This window comes from Lepidochelys kempii, chromosome 9, assembly GCF_965140285.1.
Source record: "Lepidochelys kempii isolate rLepKem1 chromosome 9, rLepKem1.hap1, whole genome shotgun sequence".
NCBI classification, from domain to species: domain Eukaryota; kingdom Metazoa; phylum Chordata; order Testudines; family Cheloniidae; genus Lepidochelys; species Lepidochelys kempii.
In genome coordinates this window covers 81286850-81304319 of record NC_136388.1, presented here as the reverse complement: position 1 = coordinate 81304319, position 17470 = coordinate 81286850, and the positions used below count along the sequence as shown (strand labels likewise).

Here is a 17470-nt window from a genome sequence, read left to right as displayed (position 1 = left end):
CCCCTTAATTCAATACTTTAGTTAAAGTGTGCTGTGTAAGTGCATGAGGCCACGAATCCTAGACCGTGGGGACCGGCAAGGAATGATTTGATGGGAGTTTTGTGTAAGTCATATCCATAGCAAGGCTAGTTTCCTCACTACTTGCAGCTGCCATATTAAAAACAATTGTGCTCTTTGCCAGATACTTTTCTGTGAACATTCTTCATCTGTGGGATGATCTTTTGTTACCAAAAAAGAAACACCTGCTGTTTTCCCTCCTTGCTTGTACATGAAACATCAGTCTGCACTTTACCAATCCGCAATATTCCTGGAGCTTTTGGACTTGCTGTATCATGATTAATGGCATTTTTGCACTGCAATAATTATTCCTGATTAATGCCTTCTGTTGTGTTGATCTCTGACAAAGGCTAAAAATGCACATAAGGCTCTGTGTGTGTGTGTGTATACAGTGTACTTGTGCATAACACACAAAGATGAAAATATGTGTAAAACAGCTAATAGCCATAGATGGCTGTATCCTGCAATAACATCTTTTGCTGGCTACCCATGAGCAGTTGTGCACACAGACTTTTGTTTGTATAAATGTTGGGGGAATGACTGTTCTTCATCTGAACACCCTTTTCCGCATGCAAGCAAGGAGACAGGCAGCGGCAACAGTATTCATTGTTCTTGATGCAATCTTTTCCAGTTTAAAATGTATCATCCAGCCAGACAGGAGAAACCATACCATGTGACCAAGATGACCAGTCAGACATGAAGAGTAACCAACATAGCACACACTCAGAATGAATACTGCAAGAATAACCGCTAAGCTGAAAATTATCCAGTCACACTACTCTACCAACAAACAGCAACTGGGATCAACTCACGAATGATGTGCTCCAAATAACCGTTCAGTAGAGGAAGAATAAAAATCACAGAAATCAGACTGGAAAAGACCTACCAAGACATCTACTTCATCCCTTTGCTAGTGCAGGATTGTTCTCTATCATATATATTTTAGTGAAGGATTGGAATAGAGTAGGCTACATATTTTTGGGGACCAAGACTTATGGTGAAATTGTGGCCCCACTGAATACAATGGGAGTTTTGCCATTGATATCAATGGGGGTCAGGATTTTATCCTTAGTGTCTCTTTATTCCTTTCCCTACTTATCAGGCAATACTCCTGTGTGAAAGGTGAAATAAGAAATGCACAATGACTGGAAGTTGTGGGGCGTAGCAGCGCACATGCCACACAATAGTGGAATATTTTTTGGCGTAGAGAGAATAAAGGGAAGGGGGAAAAGCATTCACTATTGAAAAGAAAATAAACCAGCCTCAGTAACTTTTTCTTTGTTACAGCCTGACTGAAACTCAGGAAGCACAAAAGAAAGCCGAGCTAACTTTCACTAAACTCCTATTCTCCTTCGTGATTCAGTCTCTCTCTTCCACCAAGCTAAATGGCATAGAAATGAGGTGGCAAGGCAGTGGATGCACAGTGGGATAACATGGCCCCTTTTTTCCACCTCCCAAGAGATGGAGATTAATAAATGTGATTCATGTATCTATCTCTTCATCTGTCTCAAAACCCCCGTCAATGCAAATAGCTTGCTTCCGCTTTCCCGGGACTCTCTTGAAAATGAATCTGTCTCTCAAATGTTCCTGCTAGATAAAGGACAATAAAGAAAATGCAGACTTGTGAAGTATTTCTAGAGAAGGATGATTAATAGACATCTGAGACAGAGGAGCTCAGCTAGTTCCTCTGCTCCTACCAATGTGGGCCTTTTCTGCTCCTTACAGGCTGTTCTCCACTGCTTTGTCCAGGCTAGTCTGCAATATCCCAAGGGATGGAGCTTCTGGTACTTCTCTTGGGAAACTAGTCCCCAGGCTAACAGAGTTCACTTTTTAGGAATTTCCTTCCCCCCAATATTAAGCCTACATTTTCCTTTGTTCACTTTCAAACTATTGCTTTTCTCTACACAGTGCCACAGTAGTGATCACAGAGAGAGGGAAAAGATCCTGCACTCTCTGTGCCTTAGATGTAATGGTTCATTGGCAACTAATCGGCTTTATGTGACCCAGGCTTAACTTGACACATCTTACTTGTCACCTCGCTATTCTGGCATGTGTGTTAATTGCATTAAGCATAGATAGCCATGGAGTGTCATGGAGCATGTCTTGAGTGTGTCCAGTACAGGGTGACCATCTATGGCCAGACACTCTGCAATGTGAATTCTCTGTAGGGTGAAGATCCACAACCAAAGACCGTGATATATGGTGACCATCCATTATCTGACATTCTGTAATGTGTGTTACATAGCAGCCTGTGATGGTGATGCAAGATACATTTTAATACAAGATGACCAGGCACTGTGTATTATTTGTTACATATACATTTTTCTAGAGCGACCAGAGCAATCTGGAATGTCAGACCCTGTTCTAAAAGTGCACCCCACTGTCTTAGGGCAGTGTGGACTGGAACCTATTGGCATTCCCTTTTAGATTGAATTGGTTCTTGAATGAACTGCCGCTGTCCATGCATGCACTGATCAGTACCTCATAAAACTACAGAGTTTATGTGGCATGTGTTCTCCACTCCCACATACTTCAAGGTAATCCCTGGGAAAACCCTTCAGGAGCACAAAATCATCTTTAGAGGGGACTCACAGGCCTGGAATTCATTGTTGCTTTTGCAACAGGGCAACCCTCAACTTCCCACTTCTGAGGAAGTCTCATCAGCCCTTATCCAGCGGTACTTTGCCCCAGTCTGAACTCTGAAAACCCTGGGCAGCCTATGTTGGTGCTCTCTGAATCTGACATCATATCAATTAAACAGAGAAATGTCAAAGGCTGCTCAATGTTCCCACTTGGCCTGGCGAGCAAAATGGCATCGTGAGTGAAATGAGAGAGAGCAACAGAATTATTTGGAAACATCAGGTGCTTACCTGTCACTACCAGCTGGATGGTGAGGTTCTCATGTAGGCCATGTTTAGTGTTGCTCAGGACTATGGTGTAGTTCCCAGCATGCTCTGGTCTCAAATCCCTTATGCCCAGCTTGTACTTCATTGGATCTGGTACATAGCAAGTGTGGTTCTCCTTGATTGGCTTGCCATCTTTATACCTGTTTTGAAGAGTGAGGGAAGTTCAAACGAAGACTGTCAGCACTGCATGCAGGCAAGCCCTAGTACAGAGCAGAGGGGCTGGCCATTATCCAAATTCAGATTTAACTAGGTACATTGTTATTGCTGTCCTATGGGAATATCTGTAGGGAATCCCACTGGCCCATCAGTGCTTGCACTGAAAAAAAACAACAACCGTACATGCACTCCCCTTACCCATCCTCGCCAAATTGATGGGAATACATTGGCTTCTTTGTTTTCCATATTTTAGCCAGCAACAGTGAAAGGAGATGATCAGAAGGCTGCCCATTCAAGGACTCTCTGTGATGAAAGTAACTGGCCTCTGTATTGAGAGCACCACTTGAACACACAAATCCTGGGCCACATACTCAAAAGTGTGTGTCCAACATTGCACAAGCAAGTTTCTAGGTGCTTTAAACTGAGATGGACACATGCCAACAACATCTGCATGTGGAAATTGGGTAGACAACTAACCCTCTGATGAGCATAACAAATATGCAGTGCAAGTGTTGCAATATGCACAGCAAATTGTGGATTTGCAAAAGCTTGGGCCACCAGTTTTGGAGCAAGCGAATTAAGGGAACAGATTATAATTAATTGTTGTTATTATTATTACTCATTATTGCAATGAGTGTGCATGGCCCTTTACAGCACTGGAAACATCCAAAGTCTGTGCCACAGGAGCTTACAATCAATTTAAAAGTGACTGAGGCCACTTTGAAAATTTGGCTGTGTACATGCAGGGGACGTGTTTTTATTCTGTTTGGACAAATATTCTGAACATCTCTGTTTCCTCCCAGGGAGCATTTGTTATCTTGAACCTTCATCAACAAAGAGTTGGGTAGAAGAATCTGAATAAGGTTCCTCTAGTTCATAGATAAAACCACCTGCAAGTAGCAGGTGATGTTGTTTGGATGCTTTTGGACTTCAAATATTTGATGGGCAAGACACTACAACCCACAGGTCAGGCTGATGAACTTCTCAGGGACTCCAGCTGGAGAAATGTGACTGTGTTCAGTCTGAGAGTTTTGAAAGTCTCCTGGACAGTAATTTAAACAACTGCACTAAAGAGGACTCCAACATCAACATCTCACTGCTGCAGCATAGAACACACAGGGCAGACAATGTTGGTGGTCTCAGACTACTCCCAAATATGGCAATTTCCTTTCTCAACCTCTGCATGAAGTATGATCATTGCTGTAGAAAGAAAAGGGGAAAGTCCCCACTTCATCCCATAAAATATCCCCAGCTCTTTAAAAAACACCCCCAGCAACAGCTGGCTAATTTCTCTTATGATTTGAATTGAACCTAATGGAATTTCATACAACTTTACTATTTAAAAACAAAACCAAATCCCAAACAGTACCTACTCCCCCTTCTGTCTGCCAATCCTGCCACTGAGTCATTTGGACTCAGCACTTCTTGTTGGCCAACGAAAAATGCATTGTGGAGGTGCCAACTCACCACAGCATCATGGCAAGGTACGCTGAGTGTGGCAGAAGGCTTTCACAGATCTGAGCATGCTTTTGAGCAGCTGTCTGGTTTCTAGGCAATGGAATAGGGGATAGAATGCTGGTGGTCTTGGCCAACATTTCCCCTCACCATAAGAAGAGGCAGAGAGGAAGGGGAGAGAGAGGGGAGAAAGAAGTCAAAGGGGAGATGGTGGAAGTTAGTGCCTCCTATGGTTGTTGAAGTGCTGCATCTTGTATTAAATAGTGATGTGTTAGTGCCTTTGATTGGCCCATAGGATTTGGCATGATTCCCCTTTGTTTGCTCTGTGTGTGTGTGTGTGTGTGTGTAGGGTTGTGATGGATACCACACTCTTGGCATTGGTGGATTGAGGAGAGACATGGTGGAGTTCTGTGGATCCATCAGATGATATTGCTTGAGTCACTTAACTGAATACATAGGGGGAACAAAGGCCATAATTAAGTTCATCTATTGCATCACTGGCCATAAAGGACTTTTCTTCATTGACAGAGGAAGGTCTAATAGGTCTTTTGCCCTTCCAGCATCTATGATTTCATGAAGCAGTCTAGAAACATTTGAGCTCTATTCTATTTTGGGATGATTCTGTGGATAGATCAGTATTTCCTGCATGCCCCTTGCTTCATTATTTATTTATTTATTACTGCCTAAAAAAACAGGATCCTCAGAGATCATCTGGTCCTGACTCCCCACCTGCAGCCAAAGTCCTAACCCTCTGCAGCTCGCAGCTGCAGAAAGTATTCCCACATGGATTAGGACTTCAGATGGGGAAGCAGTGGCAGGAGCAGATAGATCCACTTTCAGGAGAATGTCCTGAGTCATAAATGAGCTGAAGAGGCAGACGTTGTCATGCAGAGAATGTTTCTCACAGCTTTCTGGGAGGCACTGGCTCCTTTTAAGATCAGCTCTGCTAATGGTAACACTGACAACGCTCTCTTGTACTTTTCCCTTTGCACATGACTGAGCAGATCCTCGCATTTCTGCTATGGGGTAGGGATGTATCGTTATCCCCAGGCTGTCAGTGCAGAAACTGAGGGGTGAAGTGACTTGCCCAAGATCATATCACACAATGAGTCTGTGGCAGTGCTGACAACAGAACCCAGATTTCATTGTTTCCTAGACCAGCAATTTAGTCACAAGGCCACCCCTCTACCATGTCTGCCATGTCTTGTCTGCCATGTCTGAAGAAAGTGGCAGGTATATCTTTTCTTATCCCTTTCAGAAGATCACATTTTCCTGATCCTGCACAAGAGGCAGATGATGCTCACCAGGTAACAGTGGGGCGGGGAAAGGCATCCACCTTCACAGCTAGTTTCAGTAACTTGTGTCCTGCTATCCCCTCATAGTAGGGTCCTTTCTTATAGGAAACTCTCAGGAAAGCTTTGTCTGAAACAAATATTTTAAAAAAAGTCACACAAAGGAAGAGTCTTGTCAGGCTATAAATACCCACAGCCCTAAATACAATATGCTCTGGAATGGGTTTCAGCATGATAGATCAGGAGAAGCTACAGACAATCGAATGGAATGACAAGCTGCCAGTAAGCTTCAGCCGTAGCTGTATCTGTTCTGTACCAGAACTAGAGACAGGCTCTCGCTGCACATTTTGGTTCTAGTGGCAGTGGTGGCCATTTAAAAATCAACCACTGCCAACAGCTACTACACAGTGGCATCTGATGATAACCCACGTTATCCATGGAACAGGAAATATTTGCAGTAACTGGGGTGTCCCTTGGCAAAAGTTGATGTTTTCACCTCAAAGGGCCAGATTTTCAAGGGCAGAGCACCCACAATGGGGGCCAGACTTTCAGAGGTGCTCAGCATTTCAGATGTGCTCATTTGAGCATTTCAGAGGTGCTCATTTGCACGGCTGCTTCCCATAGCTCCTAGTGGCCGGGAACAGTGAACCGCGGCCACTGGGAGTTGTGGGCAGCCGTGCAAATGTAAACAAACTGTCTGGTGGCCTGCCAGCGGATTTCTCTGGTGGGCAACGTGCGGAACCCCGGGCTGCAGGTTGCCCACCACTGGTTTATGTCCTAAAGCATGAGGATTGATAGGCCACTCTTGTGACTGTATCCTAGCTGGTGTCATTGCTAATGAACACCTACATAATAAATATGTCCATCTCCTTAACAGTCCTGCTTCCCAGACACTATTCTGATTTAGATACAGAACTTACTGTATACTGTGATTGTAACATTGGCCTTCAGTCCCATTACATTGGTCTCCAGTCCTGTTACGTTGACCACTCTGCATACGTACAAGCCACTGTCTTCCATGGTAATGTTCTGGATGGTCAGATTACTGAAGCCTTTATACACTGACTGACTTTTGTTCAAAATTGGTATAGGCTTATGATCCTGGATGACAGAAGAAAGAAAAAAAGAAAAGGGTCAACTTTTTGCTTATTCTGTTTCAAATACCCTTCAGTTAAGAGAGATATACTCCAAAGACCTAGGCTGAAACATTTACACTTTCCCCCCAGAGAGTAGATTACTAATAATACACAAGAAGTCACAGCAGACAGACCTTTTCAGGGATCTTTTAATGTCCATAGACCTACAAACTAATGAAATCAAGTAACTCTTCACTAGTACCATGCAAGTGGGTAAATTAGTGGACGTACCACAAGAACAGAACCAATCAGGGGCTAATATCCTGACCCTGTTGAAATCAATGGCAAAACTCCCATTGACTTCTGTGGGGCCAGGATTTCATCTGTGTTATTTTGGGACTCCCAGCTGTAGTGTACATTTAATTCTTGGTCAGTATCAGTCTGTCTGGGGAAGAAAAAATAATACCTTAAATAGTAAAAGATCTATTTAGTAACCACATCCCAATGGAAAAGCCCTTTAGAACATGATACAGAACTGTAAATTTCAATAGAAATTTTGACCCTATAATATTTAATAGGGATCTGTACACCTCCTACATAGAACTCGAGCAGATGGTTCAAAGAAAGACAATAGAAAGAAGATCAACTTCTACTTCATTCTACAGATTTCAAAGAGAAAATTCTGTAGAACCACACTGGTTTCATCCTGATAAAATTCTACAGGTATTTCCCACCCAGGCTGTAGTTTTTGTTATTTTTCTTTTCTTGTCTTTTTTTTTTAAAAATTCTTTCATGAGTTTTGCCAAGAACCTTTTGAGGGGTCCCAAGTCATTAGATAACATGGAACATTCTTGTTTGCTGTGCAAGCCTGCAGAAGCCCAGAAATCATCAAATTTAGGGATTTACACAGGACAGAAATGGAATATTTTTTAAATTGTATTGAATTGGGATACTGATCTTGGGGCTCTTTCTCCACAAGGAGAACTTTTAGAATTGCTGCTTCTTAGAAATATGTATTTACCCTAATTTTAAGAGCTGTTAGTTTTAGGGCTCAATCCACATGCTGCTGCCAGTGACTTTAATGAGAATGCAGGGGGCTCAGCAGCTAACAAGAGGAGAGGTTTAATTAGGGATGAATGAACCAACCCTGAACAAGACTTTATATTATGTGGGCTCCACCCCTGTGATTCCCAAGAGGGTGTTGAAGGGGCTTAGCACCTTGCAGGAAGTGCTCAGCATGCTGTGAGGGGTCAAACCCAAAAGACCCCCCTGCCCTACACTCCATTAGCAGAGCCTGAATCCTCACTTAGAACTTGAACCAAATTTTTAGTGAGGCTTGAGAAAGGCCGTTTTGTTTTTGATGAATTTTTACACAGTGAACAAATGCCTAGATTTATGGATAGCTGGATGGTCAGACAGACAGTCTGCCAAATCTGCGGCTGCTCGATTCCCCATTGTCAGCGAGGATCATACGGCGGGATGAAGTGATGTGGGAAAGGCTATTCTTTCCCTGCAGAACGAAAAATGCCTGGTGATGCTGCAAAAATCCAGTTAGGAGATTTGCAGCCCAATTTTGCCAGAGCAAGAGGCTCAGAGAGTTCCCATAAGCAACCTGAGTTTTCAGCTCATCCAAACTGAAAAGACAGTCATGTGGGCCTCTTCCATTGCTTGTCTTAAGAACGACAAATGAAAGCAAAATTAGGACTTACTAAACCATAAGAACAGAACTTTCATTTCCATACAGTCGACTACCCTGATGCAACCAGAGACAGCCTTAAATTGTCAGCTACTCACTCTCCCCCCAGGGCACTGCCATTCAAATTCAATCCGTCCATTGAAAAAGGTCTCTGCGCTGCATTCCAGGCTGAGGGTATCTCCAACCAGCAGCTTTCTGGGGTTTGCTTTCAGAGCCAGGTTCTGTATTCTGCCCTCTGAAATGAAAGGAACAAAGGTAAGACTTCCCCCCAATCTACTTCAGCTGAATTTAAGAGGAGACCCAAATTTCAAATCCTTCCTCAAGATCTTGCTCCTCCTCTGAGGAGGGCAGGACATTAGCCTGCTAATGACCTCCGTGGGAGCTGCTGGGCACTCAGGCACTTTTGAAAATGAGATCACTGATGTAGGGACGCTAATCTCATTGGTCTATTGTCTGGGTTATGCAGGAGGCCGGATAGGATGATCGGAGTATGTGCCCTTCTGGACGTAAAATCTTCTTTACTCCTGCATTCGGGCTCCAGCCCTCGATCACTGGCCACATAATCACACTGATATCATCCTCGTCTGTCCTTTCTTAGTCCCTGTCTAGGCTGCAATTTTCAAAAATGACTAGTACTGTTGAGCGCCTCAGTTTGGGGATACTAGAAAGGGGCCTGATTTTCACAAAGTGCTGAGCACCCGCCCTCTGAAAACCAGCTGCCCTCCACACCGGGCACTCCTAAGCCCCTACTCAATTGTTAAAATCTTGGTCTGATGTTAGCTTGTTAAACACCTTGGGGTAGGGATCAGGTCCTTTTATTGACGGTGTGAAGTATCTAGCACACTCTTGAGATCAGTAAGATAGTAAGGCTACTACCTAGTTCTTACATGGCACTTTGCAAAGGCAGTCAGTACCATTATCATCCCCATTTTATAGTTGGGGAAACTGAGGTACAGAGATGGCAAGTGACTTGCGCACGGTCACATAGCAGGCCACTGGAAGAGCAGGGAATAGAACTCCTGAGTCCAGTCTAGTGCACCATCCACTAGGTCAGGGTGCTTCCCTATTATAGGGAATAGGGGTGGATCCTATATTGGCCCTTAAGAGGTGGGACCGATGACCTTCTTTGATTTTGTGTCATTTGTAGGAAATAATTACTCTAAGCACTGTAAAAAGAGCTATCCAGAACCTCCATCTGGCTGCCATACAAATTTCCTTGCCTGTTATTTTAAATGCTAGTTGTTGAGAAGGGTACCATGACCTAGTGGAAATGAAGTCACAGCGAACCCTGCCTAGTAAAATTTAAAATTTATGAGGAGGTGAAGAAAATATACACAAAACAAGGAGCACATTATTCAAAATGGGCTAAAACAAAGCCTCAGTCCCAAACACCTCAGTGTTCAAAATCCAGAGTTGATTTCTGCAGCTGGAGCCCATCTCGAAACACAATGGAGACGTTGTGGTAAAGAGCCAAGAGAAACCAAACAAAAACCGTGAGGTTTGCAAATGAGCATTTACATGAGATTTTATATCATGATCTTGTAAGTTCCACAAATACCAGAAATGGGCAGACAAGGCCACTGCTTGGATTTGCAAATCCCAAAGCAGTGGTTATTTGAATGTAGGTTCCACTTTATCCAAACCAACAAAGCTTTGGTGGGATTTGAGGAAAATGTTTCAGTTCTGTCCCATCTCTAAACTGGGCAATTTTTCAAAACCAGGGGTGGATCAGATCCAAGTTCTATTTGATCTGAACCACCAAAGCTCAAAGGGGAAGGTGGGTGTGCATAAAATGTTCCAGTTTTGACTCATCTCTAATACATACTAGCTGTAAACCCCAAGAGTTATCTTGGAACTAGGCTAACCAAGGAATAATAACCACAAGGCTTAGCTAAGCACTAGAATTGTTTCTGTTCCATTGAGTAGCAGTTACTGCTCAGCACACAGGGGTCACTCACCCACTTTCTGTGGCATGTAGTAGGATGAGGACTCAATTCCGTTTACTTTGGCTGTACACTTGAGTATGCCTTTGAAGAAGTGGAAAGGAGGAGAGGGGATGACAAATCCTCTCTTGGGGTCCCACACCATCCTCCAGTAGCTGAACTCTGAAGAAGAAGGAAGCTGAAAAAGAAGAGGCAGATAAAGACTGCTGAGATTTTCCCCTTGCTCACACAGCAGAGAGAGAAGTAGCCATACCTCCTCTTCTTTGGAGACAAGATACATACTTAATCCATTCAGAATCAATGGTGCAATCTCAAGAGGTACAAACAAGTAAGCCCCTAAGGCAGGAATGATAGCCTTGTGTTTAAGGAACAGAGCTGGGTTATATTCTGGGCTCCTACAGACTTTGTGTGATCTTGGGCAAATAACAGGTTAATCTGTTAGAGCCTCACTTTCCCCATCTGTATAATGAGGATAATAATACCAACCTTGTAGGGAGACTTGGGGTTACATTTTCTAAAGTGACTCAGGCACTTTGGAGCTAACCATAAAAACCTGATGGGAAGTAGGCAGTTTTAGAGATGAGTATACTAGAGCCTAACTGGACCTATACCAACCATTGGAGGTTGAATGTTATCAAAGATTTTGTTACACTTAAATGAGACTGAGGACTGAGGGGATGAGATTGCCTACAATGGCATGTGGCCCACCTGTGCCTGCTAATAGCAAAAATATGCAACAGCTGGAGATGGGGCACTAGATGGGGAGGGCTCTGTATTACTACAGAGAATTCTTTTCCAGGTGTCTGGCTGGTGGGTCTTGCCCACATGCTCAGCATTCAACTGATCGCCATATTTAGGGTTGGGAAGGATTTTCCCCCAGGTCAGATTGGCAGAGACCTGAGGGTTTTCACCTTCTTCTGCAGCATGGGACACAGGGCACTTGCTGGTTTAAACTAGAGTAAATGGTGGATTCTCTGTAAGTTGAAGTCTTCAGATCATGATTTGAGGACTTCAGTAACTCAGCCAGAGGTTAGGGGTCTGTGACAGGAGTGGGTGATTGAGGTTCTGTGGCTTGCAAGGTGCAGGAGGTCAGACCAGATGATCATGATGGTTCCTTCTGGCCTTAGAATTTAAGAAAATATTAATTAAAAATAAAGAAAATCTAATGAATACTGTACACAAATACAGTATATGTACTAAAAAAGAAAAGGAGTACTTGTGCATCCGATGAAGTGAGCTGTAGCTCATGAAAGCTTATGCTCAAATAAATTTGTTAGTCTCTAAGGTGCCACAAGTCCTCCTTTTCTTTTTGCGAATACAGACTAACACGGCTGCTACTCGGAAACCTGAGTATATGTACTATATATGTAGATTTTGTATGCTGTACAGCATCCATTTGAGCCAGACTAGCCATTTTTAGGTGGGGGATGATTGGTATTTTATGGATAACATGCAGTACAGACTCCCCATTAACTAAAAAACCTTGTGATTTTTTTAAAAATCGACCTTGAAAAATTCTGGATTTAAATTGTAGAAAAAAATTAGGTATGGAAAATCAAACACTAATAGTGAGGTGGGTGGGTGGGTGGAATGACTGCCACTCACTGAGGTTCACCCATCCCTGCCCATTTTACAGCAGGCAAATGGAGGCACAGAATGGCTAAAGGAGTTATTCAATATCGCACAGTGAGTCTCTGACAGAATCGGGAACAGATACCAGGAGTCCAGACCCTTAATCTCCAGCTCTAGCCACTGGACCACATATCAAATGCTAAATCCATCTCCACCTCTGAGAGCAGAGACTGTTCAGAAGTGGTGGCTGGAAAGAAAGTAACTCTAGATGACAATATAACACAGGCTTGGGATGACCACAGAGCACCTGCAGTTGCCACATAATAACTAACAATGTGCCTACCCCCCAGAGAAAAGAAAGGTGCTAGTGTTTATAATGTGCCTTTCAAAACTAAATCAAGAGGAGAGTTTCACCAAGGAAGTTTTGGATTTTCATGAGCCAGCACAACAAGTGGGAACATCACTTGTGACATAACTAGTCCTGCTATTGTTCTCATGACTGTGCTGCACTCTTCTGTACCCAACAAGGAATGATTTGGGGTGGTGTGAATGACAGGTGCAATTTAAACAGTGTTTGGGAGAAATGATTCTGCGTGGAATGAATTCCAGCTCCCAACTTTGGGAGCTGTTGCTTGTAATATTGGAGGTGAAATTATGACACTGATTGGCCTGACATCACGTTAGTTCACTTACTTTTCATATTCACCATGGAGCGGAACAAAGTCAAATGTGTTGTTACTACACAGTAGCAATTAGGAGGTGGAGGTGGGATAAGACAGGTCATCCCTTGTAGAACAATAGAGCACTAGGAATTATGGATTTCAGATCTGGATCTGAACTTCCTTAAAGTGGTTTAAGATTTGCTGTATGGATTCAGGACTTTTATAGGGCTAGAACTAAGACCTGAACTTTGGATTAGATCTTGACTTCCACAGAAGTCAGGGGTTCAGATCCAGTCTAGATATATAGAGATGGTTCGTTGCGCAGTGGCCTTCTCGGTATGCAGGTGCCCATCTAGCAAATAGCACTCTCAAAACTAGCACTTAATCGATACCTTTCTTGGCAGTTACAACAAAGAGGCCAATGACAGGGGTGGGCTATGGAGGCTGGAATTGCCCTCTGAGGGTTTCCTCCAAGTTCGTAATGAGACACATGGGCAGAGCAGTATGTGGCAAAATAAAAAAGCCACTGCTTTTGCGGTACCCGTTCAGTGGATAAATAGATCGTTCAGAGCTGTCAACTCTGTCATGCAGCATTAAATACATGTTAGAAGCTTAAATTGCAAGTCCAGCCCTAGGATTCTCGTGACTCAGATGAGATGTGGTTAGCTAGGATCTGTTTAGTATTAGCAAACTGCACCCTTTCTCATAAATATTTAAAGGAGAGAGTGCAATCATTTTAAAGTATAATGGTAATTTAAGGAACTTAATTTATGATGGAAAAAGTACATTTGCTACAAGAATAATAAAGTGTAAGAAAGCTGAATTTCATGGTTTCAGGGTATGTATGCTTGATGGCTAGAAGAAAAGAAGAAAAAATAGCCCCACTGAAGAGACGCCTTACAGCAGTGCACACATATTACATTTCTTCATAAAATATATATTTATCCAAAAAAGAAAAGAAAAAAAGGAGCTGACCCCATGTTAAGGTTCCATTCAGTATTTTTCCTCTGTATTGCCTATTGGAGATTAATTCTGGGAAAGGATGTTCTAAATTTGTCTGGTCACTTTATTCCCCCTGCCCTCCAAGCTTCCTCTTTACACAGGAAGCAGCCACTGTGGCTCCACACAGCAGCAGGAATTTCCCAGGCAAGGGAAAACAACGGAGTGGGGTTTCCATATAAGGAAGTTTGGGATGGCATGAGAGGCTCTCTAGGTGTAAACACACCTATACAAGTGGGTGCATCCTCTCTGACGGCGATGTCTCCCTCACCCACAGCCACCTTCCTTTTGGGCTATAAATTCCACTCCCACGCCCATCCGCCTGTTAAAGCAGAAAATCCTTGGATCAGATTCCTTTACAGTTCACAGGGGAAATGTGCTGAGATTTCATTCATCTCCATTGCCAAATGGGTATCATCAGCTTGTAGGGAAATGAAGGACATTTGCTTGTGTACCGAGAAATGGCTGGTGGAGAGACTGACTCAACACCAGGTGGAGAAAGGATAATGCCTTGTAAACAGGGGGATAACCCTTCAAACCCAAGGACTTCAGGGCTTGGTCCAAGCTTATAGAGCTATGTTCATCCTTGGGGTAAGTCCAGTGAAGTCAGCAGAGATACTCCAGGGATAAATTTGGCCCTCTAATGCTTTAATAAGAGGGGACTTTCTCAATGAGCCCACTAAGGATGAGGGGAAGGTATGGGCGCGCACTGCTTATTCCAGTCAGGGGAAGGAACGGGATTCTGAAAGTGGAGGAGGAGGAGATGCACTCAACCCCGTTTCTCCTCACTTTATCCCCTGCCCATTGTACATAAACAGCGACGTCAGTTGGAGTTTGGCCACTGGCTTCAATGGAAGCAGGGGCGGCATCTCAGGCAATCATTTCAGGTGCTGGTTGCTTCCTGGGAGGGGGAGACATAGAATCTTATCATAGAATCTCAGGGTTGGAAGGGACCTCCGGAGGTCATCTAGTCCAACCCCCTGCTCAAAGCAGGACCAATCCCCAATACTGCAGTCAAGAGGAGGGGAGAGTGTTCAGCACCTCCCAGGAGGGGCTCACTGTGTCACAGGATTAGGCCCTATATTTATATGTTTGGCTTGTAAAAAAAAATGCAGTTAATGCAGCAAAAAGATTTTAGCTGCACTTTCCCTGGAGATCGGGCATTTGCACCACCAAACCCACCAGCCCAGTTGGTAGCTACTGGCCCCCTTGTCAGCACTGCCAGTAGAGAGGCAGAAGATTGCATTGGCAGGGAGAATTAGCTCCTTTCCTATGCCAAGAGGAGGACTCTCCAGAACAGGCTGAGGCAGATTGGCAAGGGCAGAGTGAAGGAAATGGCATTGCCACTTCTCATGCTGTGTCTCTTCCAGGGGTGGTAGGACAGTTTCCATCTTCAGTCCAACATGCAAATAGAAAGAAGCATGATCTAATATTTAGAGCACAAGGTAGGGAGCCAGGAGACCGGAGCTCTATTCCTGGCTCTGCCTCTCCATGGGCTTCAGCTATCTCTTACTGAAGTCAATGAAGACACCTTGATTGAGTTCAGTGGGCGAGAATCAGGCTCTATGGCTTTAATCCTTTCATCGCCCTCTCTAATAGGCAAAACTGGCTCTGGACTCCTTGGACCAAATGCAGTCCTGGCATAAGCAGGTACAAACTCTAGTGAGGGCAGGGGAAGCTGCACCAATTTACACCGGAGTTTGGCACTTTGCTGCAAAATGTGAAATAGAACAGACAGGTGTAAGAGTGCTGAGCAGGTACCAGGCTACAAAACTGGCTAGCTTTCCGTCTGAAAGACAGAGCCAAATTCTTCACAGAATATTTTATTTTCCAAAATAATTAGCATCTTGTCCTCTGTCTTTGCCAACATATTTAGAAACATCAAGAAATAAATTGGGGGAAATAATTTGCATAAACTCAGTCTAACACTAACAAAGGCCACATGTGGGGGTCAGTAATAAAGCACTGTGAAGAAGGATTAAGGTAGATTTTGGAGGCTTTTTCCATTCTTCTAGTCCAGGTGGGCAAACTTTTTGGCCTGAGGGCCACATCTGGGTGTGGAAAATGTATGGTGGGCCATGAATGCTCACGGTTCCTGGCCAATGGGAGCTGCAGGGGTGGCGCTTGGAGCAATGGCAGTGTGTGGAGCCCCCTGGCTGCTCCTACACATAGGAGCCATAGGGGGACATGCTGCTGCTTTGGGGAGCCACACGGAACCACAGCACATGCAGAGCGGGGCAAGCCCCTGACCCCGCTCCCTGTTGGGAGCTCGAGTGCCAGATTAAAACGTCTGAAGGGCCAGATGCGGCCCCCAGACCGTAGTTTGCCCATCCCTGTTCTAGTCCCACTTTCCTTTGCTCTAAAGCTCACCCACCTTCACAAGCTCTTTTTTATAGTTGTTTACCTGGCTTTGACTCTCCAGATCTCTAAGGGGTTGGGTTAATCTGAAATTTCCACTTACCTGTCGAAGCTTGGGTTTGATATCTGGTGAGGTGACGCGGCAGGGTATGACAACCACTTCAGTAGTATTCAATACATATATCACTTTGGGATATTCAGGGTGAATCTGAACAAATGGATTCTGGTTGTCTGCAAGAGACAGAACAGAACGGTATTGGTTTGCAAAATTGTCCCTTGGGTATGATTGGCATTGCAACCTTGTCATAGTAATCTTCTGTTTAGGTAGGATCTTATAATGCACCCACACCGCCCTCCTTAGGAACATGAGGAGTTACACCTGTTACGGTATTACTTATTCATGGAAAGCAGTGTAGTCTAGAGGTTACAGCCAAAGACTAAAAATCAGGGCTCCTTGCTTCTAATTCTGTCTCTTACAGACTTGATATGTGACCTTGAACATGTCACTGTCCCTCAGTTTTCCAGATCTGCAAAATGAGGGCAAAAATACTGACCTAACTCACAGGAATACTGAGACACTTAATGAAAAGTGCTTTGAGATCCTTGGATGGAAGGTGTTATCCTAGTCCAAACTTCAAAGCTGTTTATATTATTATCATCATAAACAGAAAGCTTTGCTGAGGATTGCACTCCTGTATTGACCTAACCATTTATTTGTATCACACTGCTTTTCAAATTCACTTTGTGAATGGAAAAGCCCTATCAGCTACAGCTCTGGAAGACTGTGGAATACTCCCCATAGGGAAGTGGTGGAAGCCCTGATGCCAGAGACATCTAAAACCAGACTAGAAGAATCTGTTTTGCACTGGGAAGGGGATAAGTTAGTTGACCTTGCAGATCTGTAGGGCTTCCTTTATGTTTGCTATAATGTATCAGATTGGAGCTGACTGAATAGTAAAAATAAAAATGAAATTTGTGACTGTTTTAGCAAATAAAATTGCTGAGTTTGGTGTGCTGTGTTTCATGGGGATTTACTATTCATTATTTGTGAGTATTCAGATAAGCATCAGGGAGTCATGAAAATGTTTGTGAATCCCTAAAATTTCCTGAATTTTATTACAAACGGTGATTCATCGAAAAATTTGTATTGAAATTAGGATATTGCTTATCCACTGTCTATTATTGTCCTGTTAAAAAGTTTCAGGAACCAATCAGGTAGGAGAAACTAAATCATCTGACTTATTTGCCAACCGCACTTTACATGAATTGTAAGCTGTTTGGGGCAGAGGACTTTTTGT

At 43.6% G+C, this 17470-nt stretch overlaps 1 protein-coding gene across 2 annotated transcripts in view; it reads right to left on the bottom strand.

Moving 5' to 3' along the window:
• LOC140917713 (vascular endothelial growth factor receptor kdr-like) overlaps positions 1-17470 on the bottom strand; it is a 182627-nt gene that overhangs the window by 88168 nt on the left and 76989 nt on the right. For both annotated transcript variants that reach the window (XM_073361074.2, XM_073361075.2), the window contains exons 4-9: positions 16276-16403; positions 10597-10759; positions 8737-8873; positions 6787-6967; positions 5879-5996; positions 2928-3103 (exon numbers count right to left, since the gene is read on the bottom strand). In XM_073361074.2, coding sequence (XP_073217175.1) covers positions 2928-3103; positions 5879-5996; positions 6787-6967; positions 8737-8873; positions 10597-10759; positions 16276-16403 — 903 coding nt within the window. The remainder of the gene's footprint in view (positions 1-2927; positions 3104-5878; positions 5997-6786; positions 6968-8736; positions 8874-10596; positions 10760-16275; positions 16404-17470) is intronic.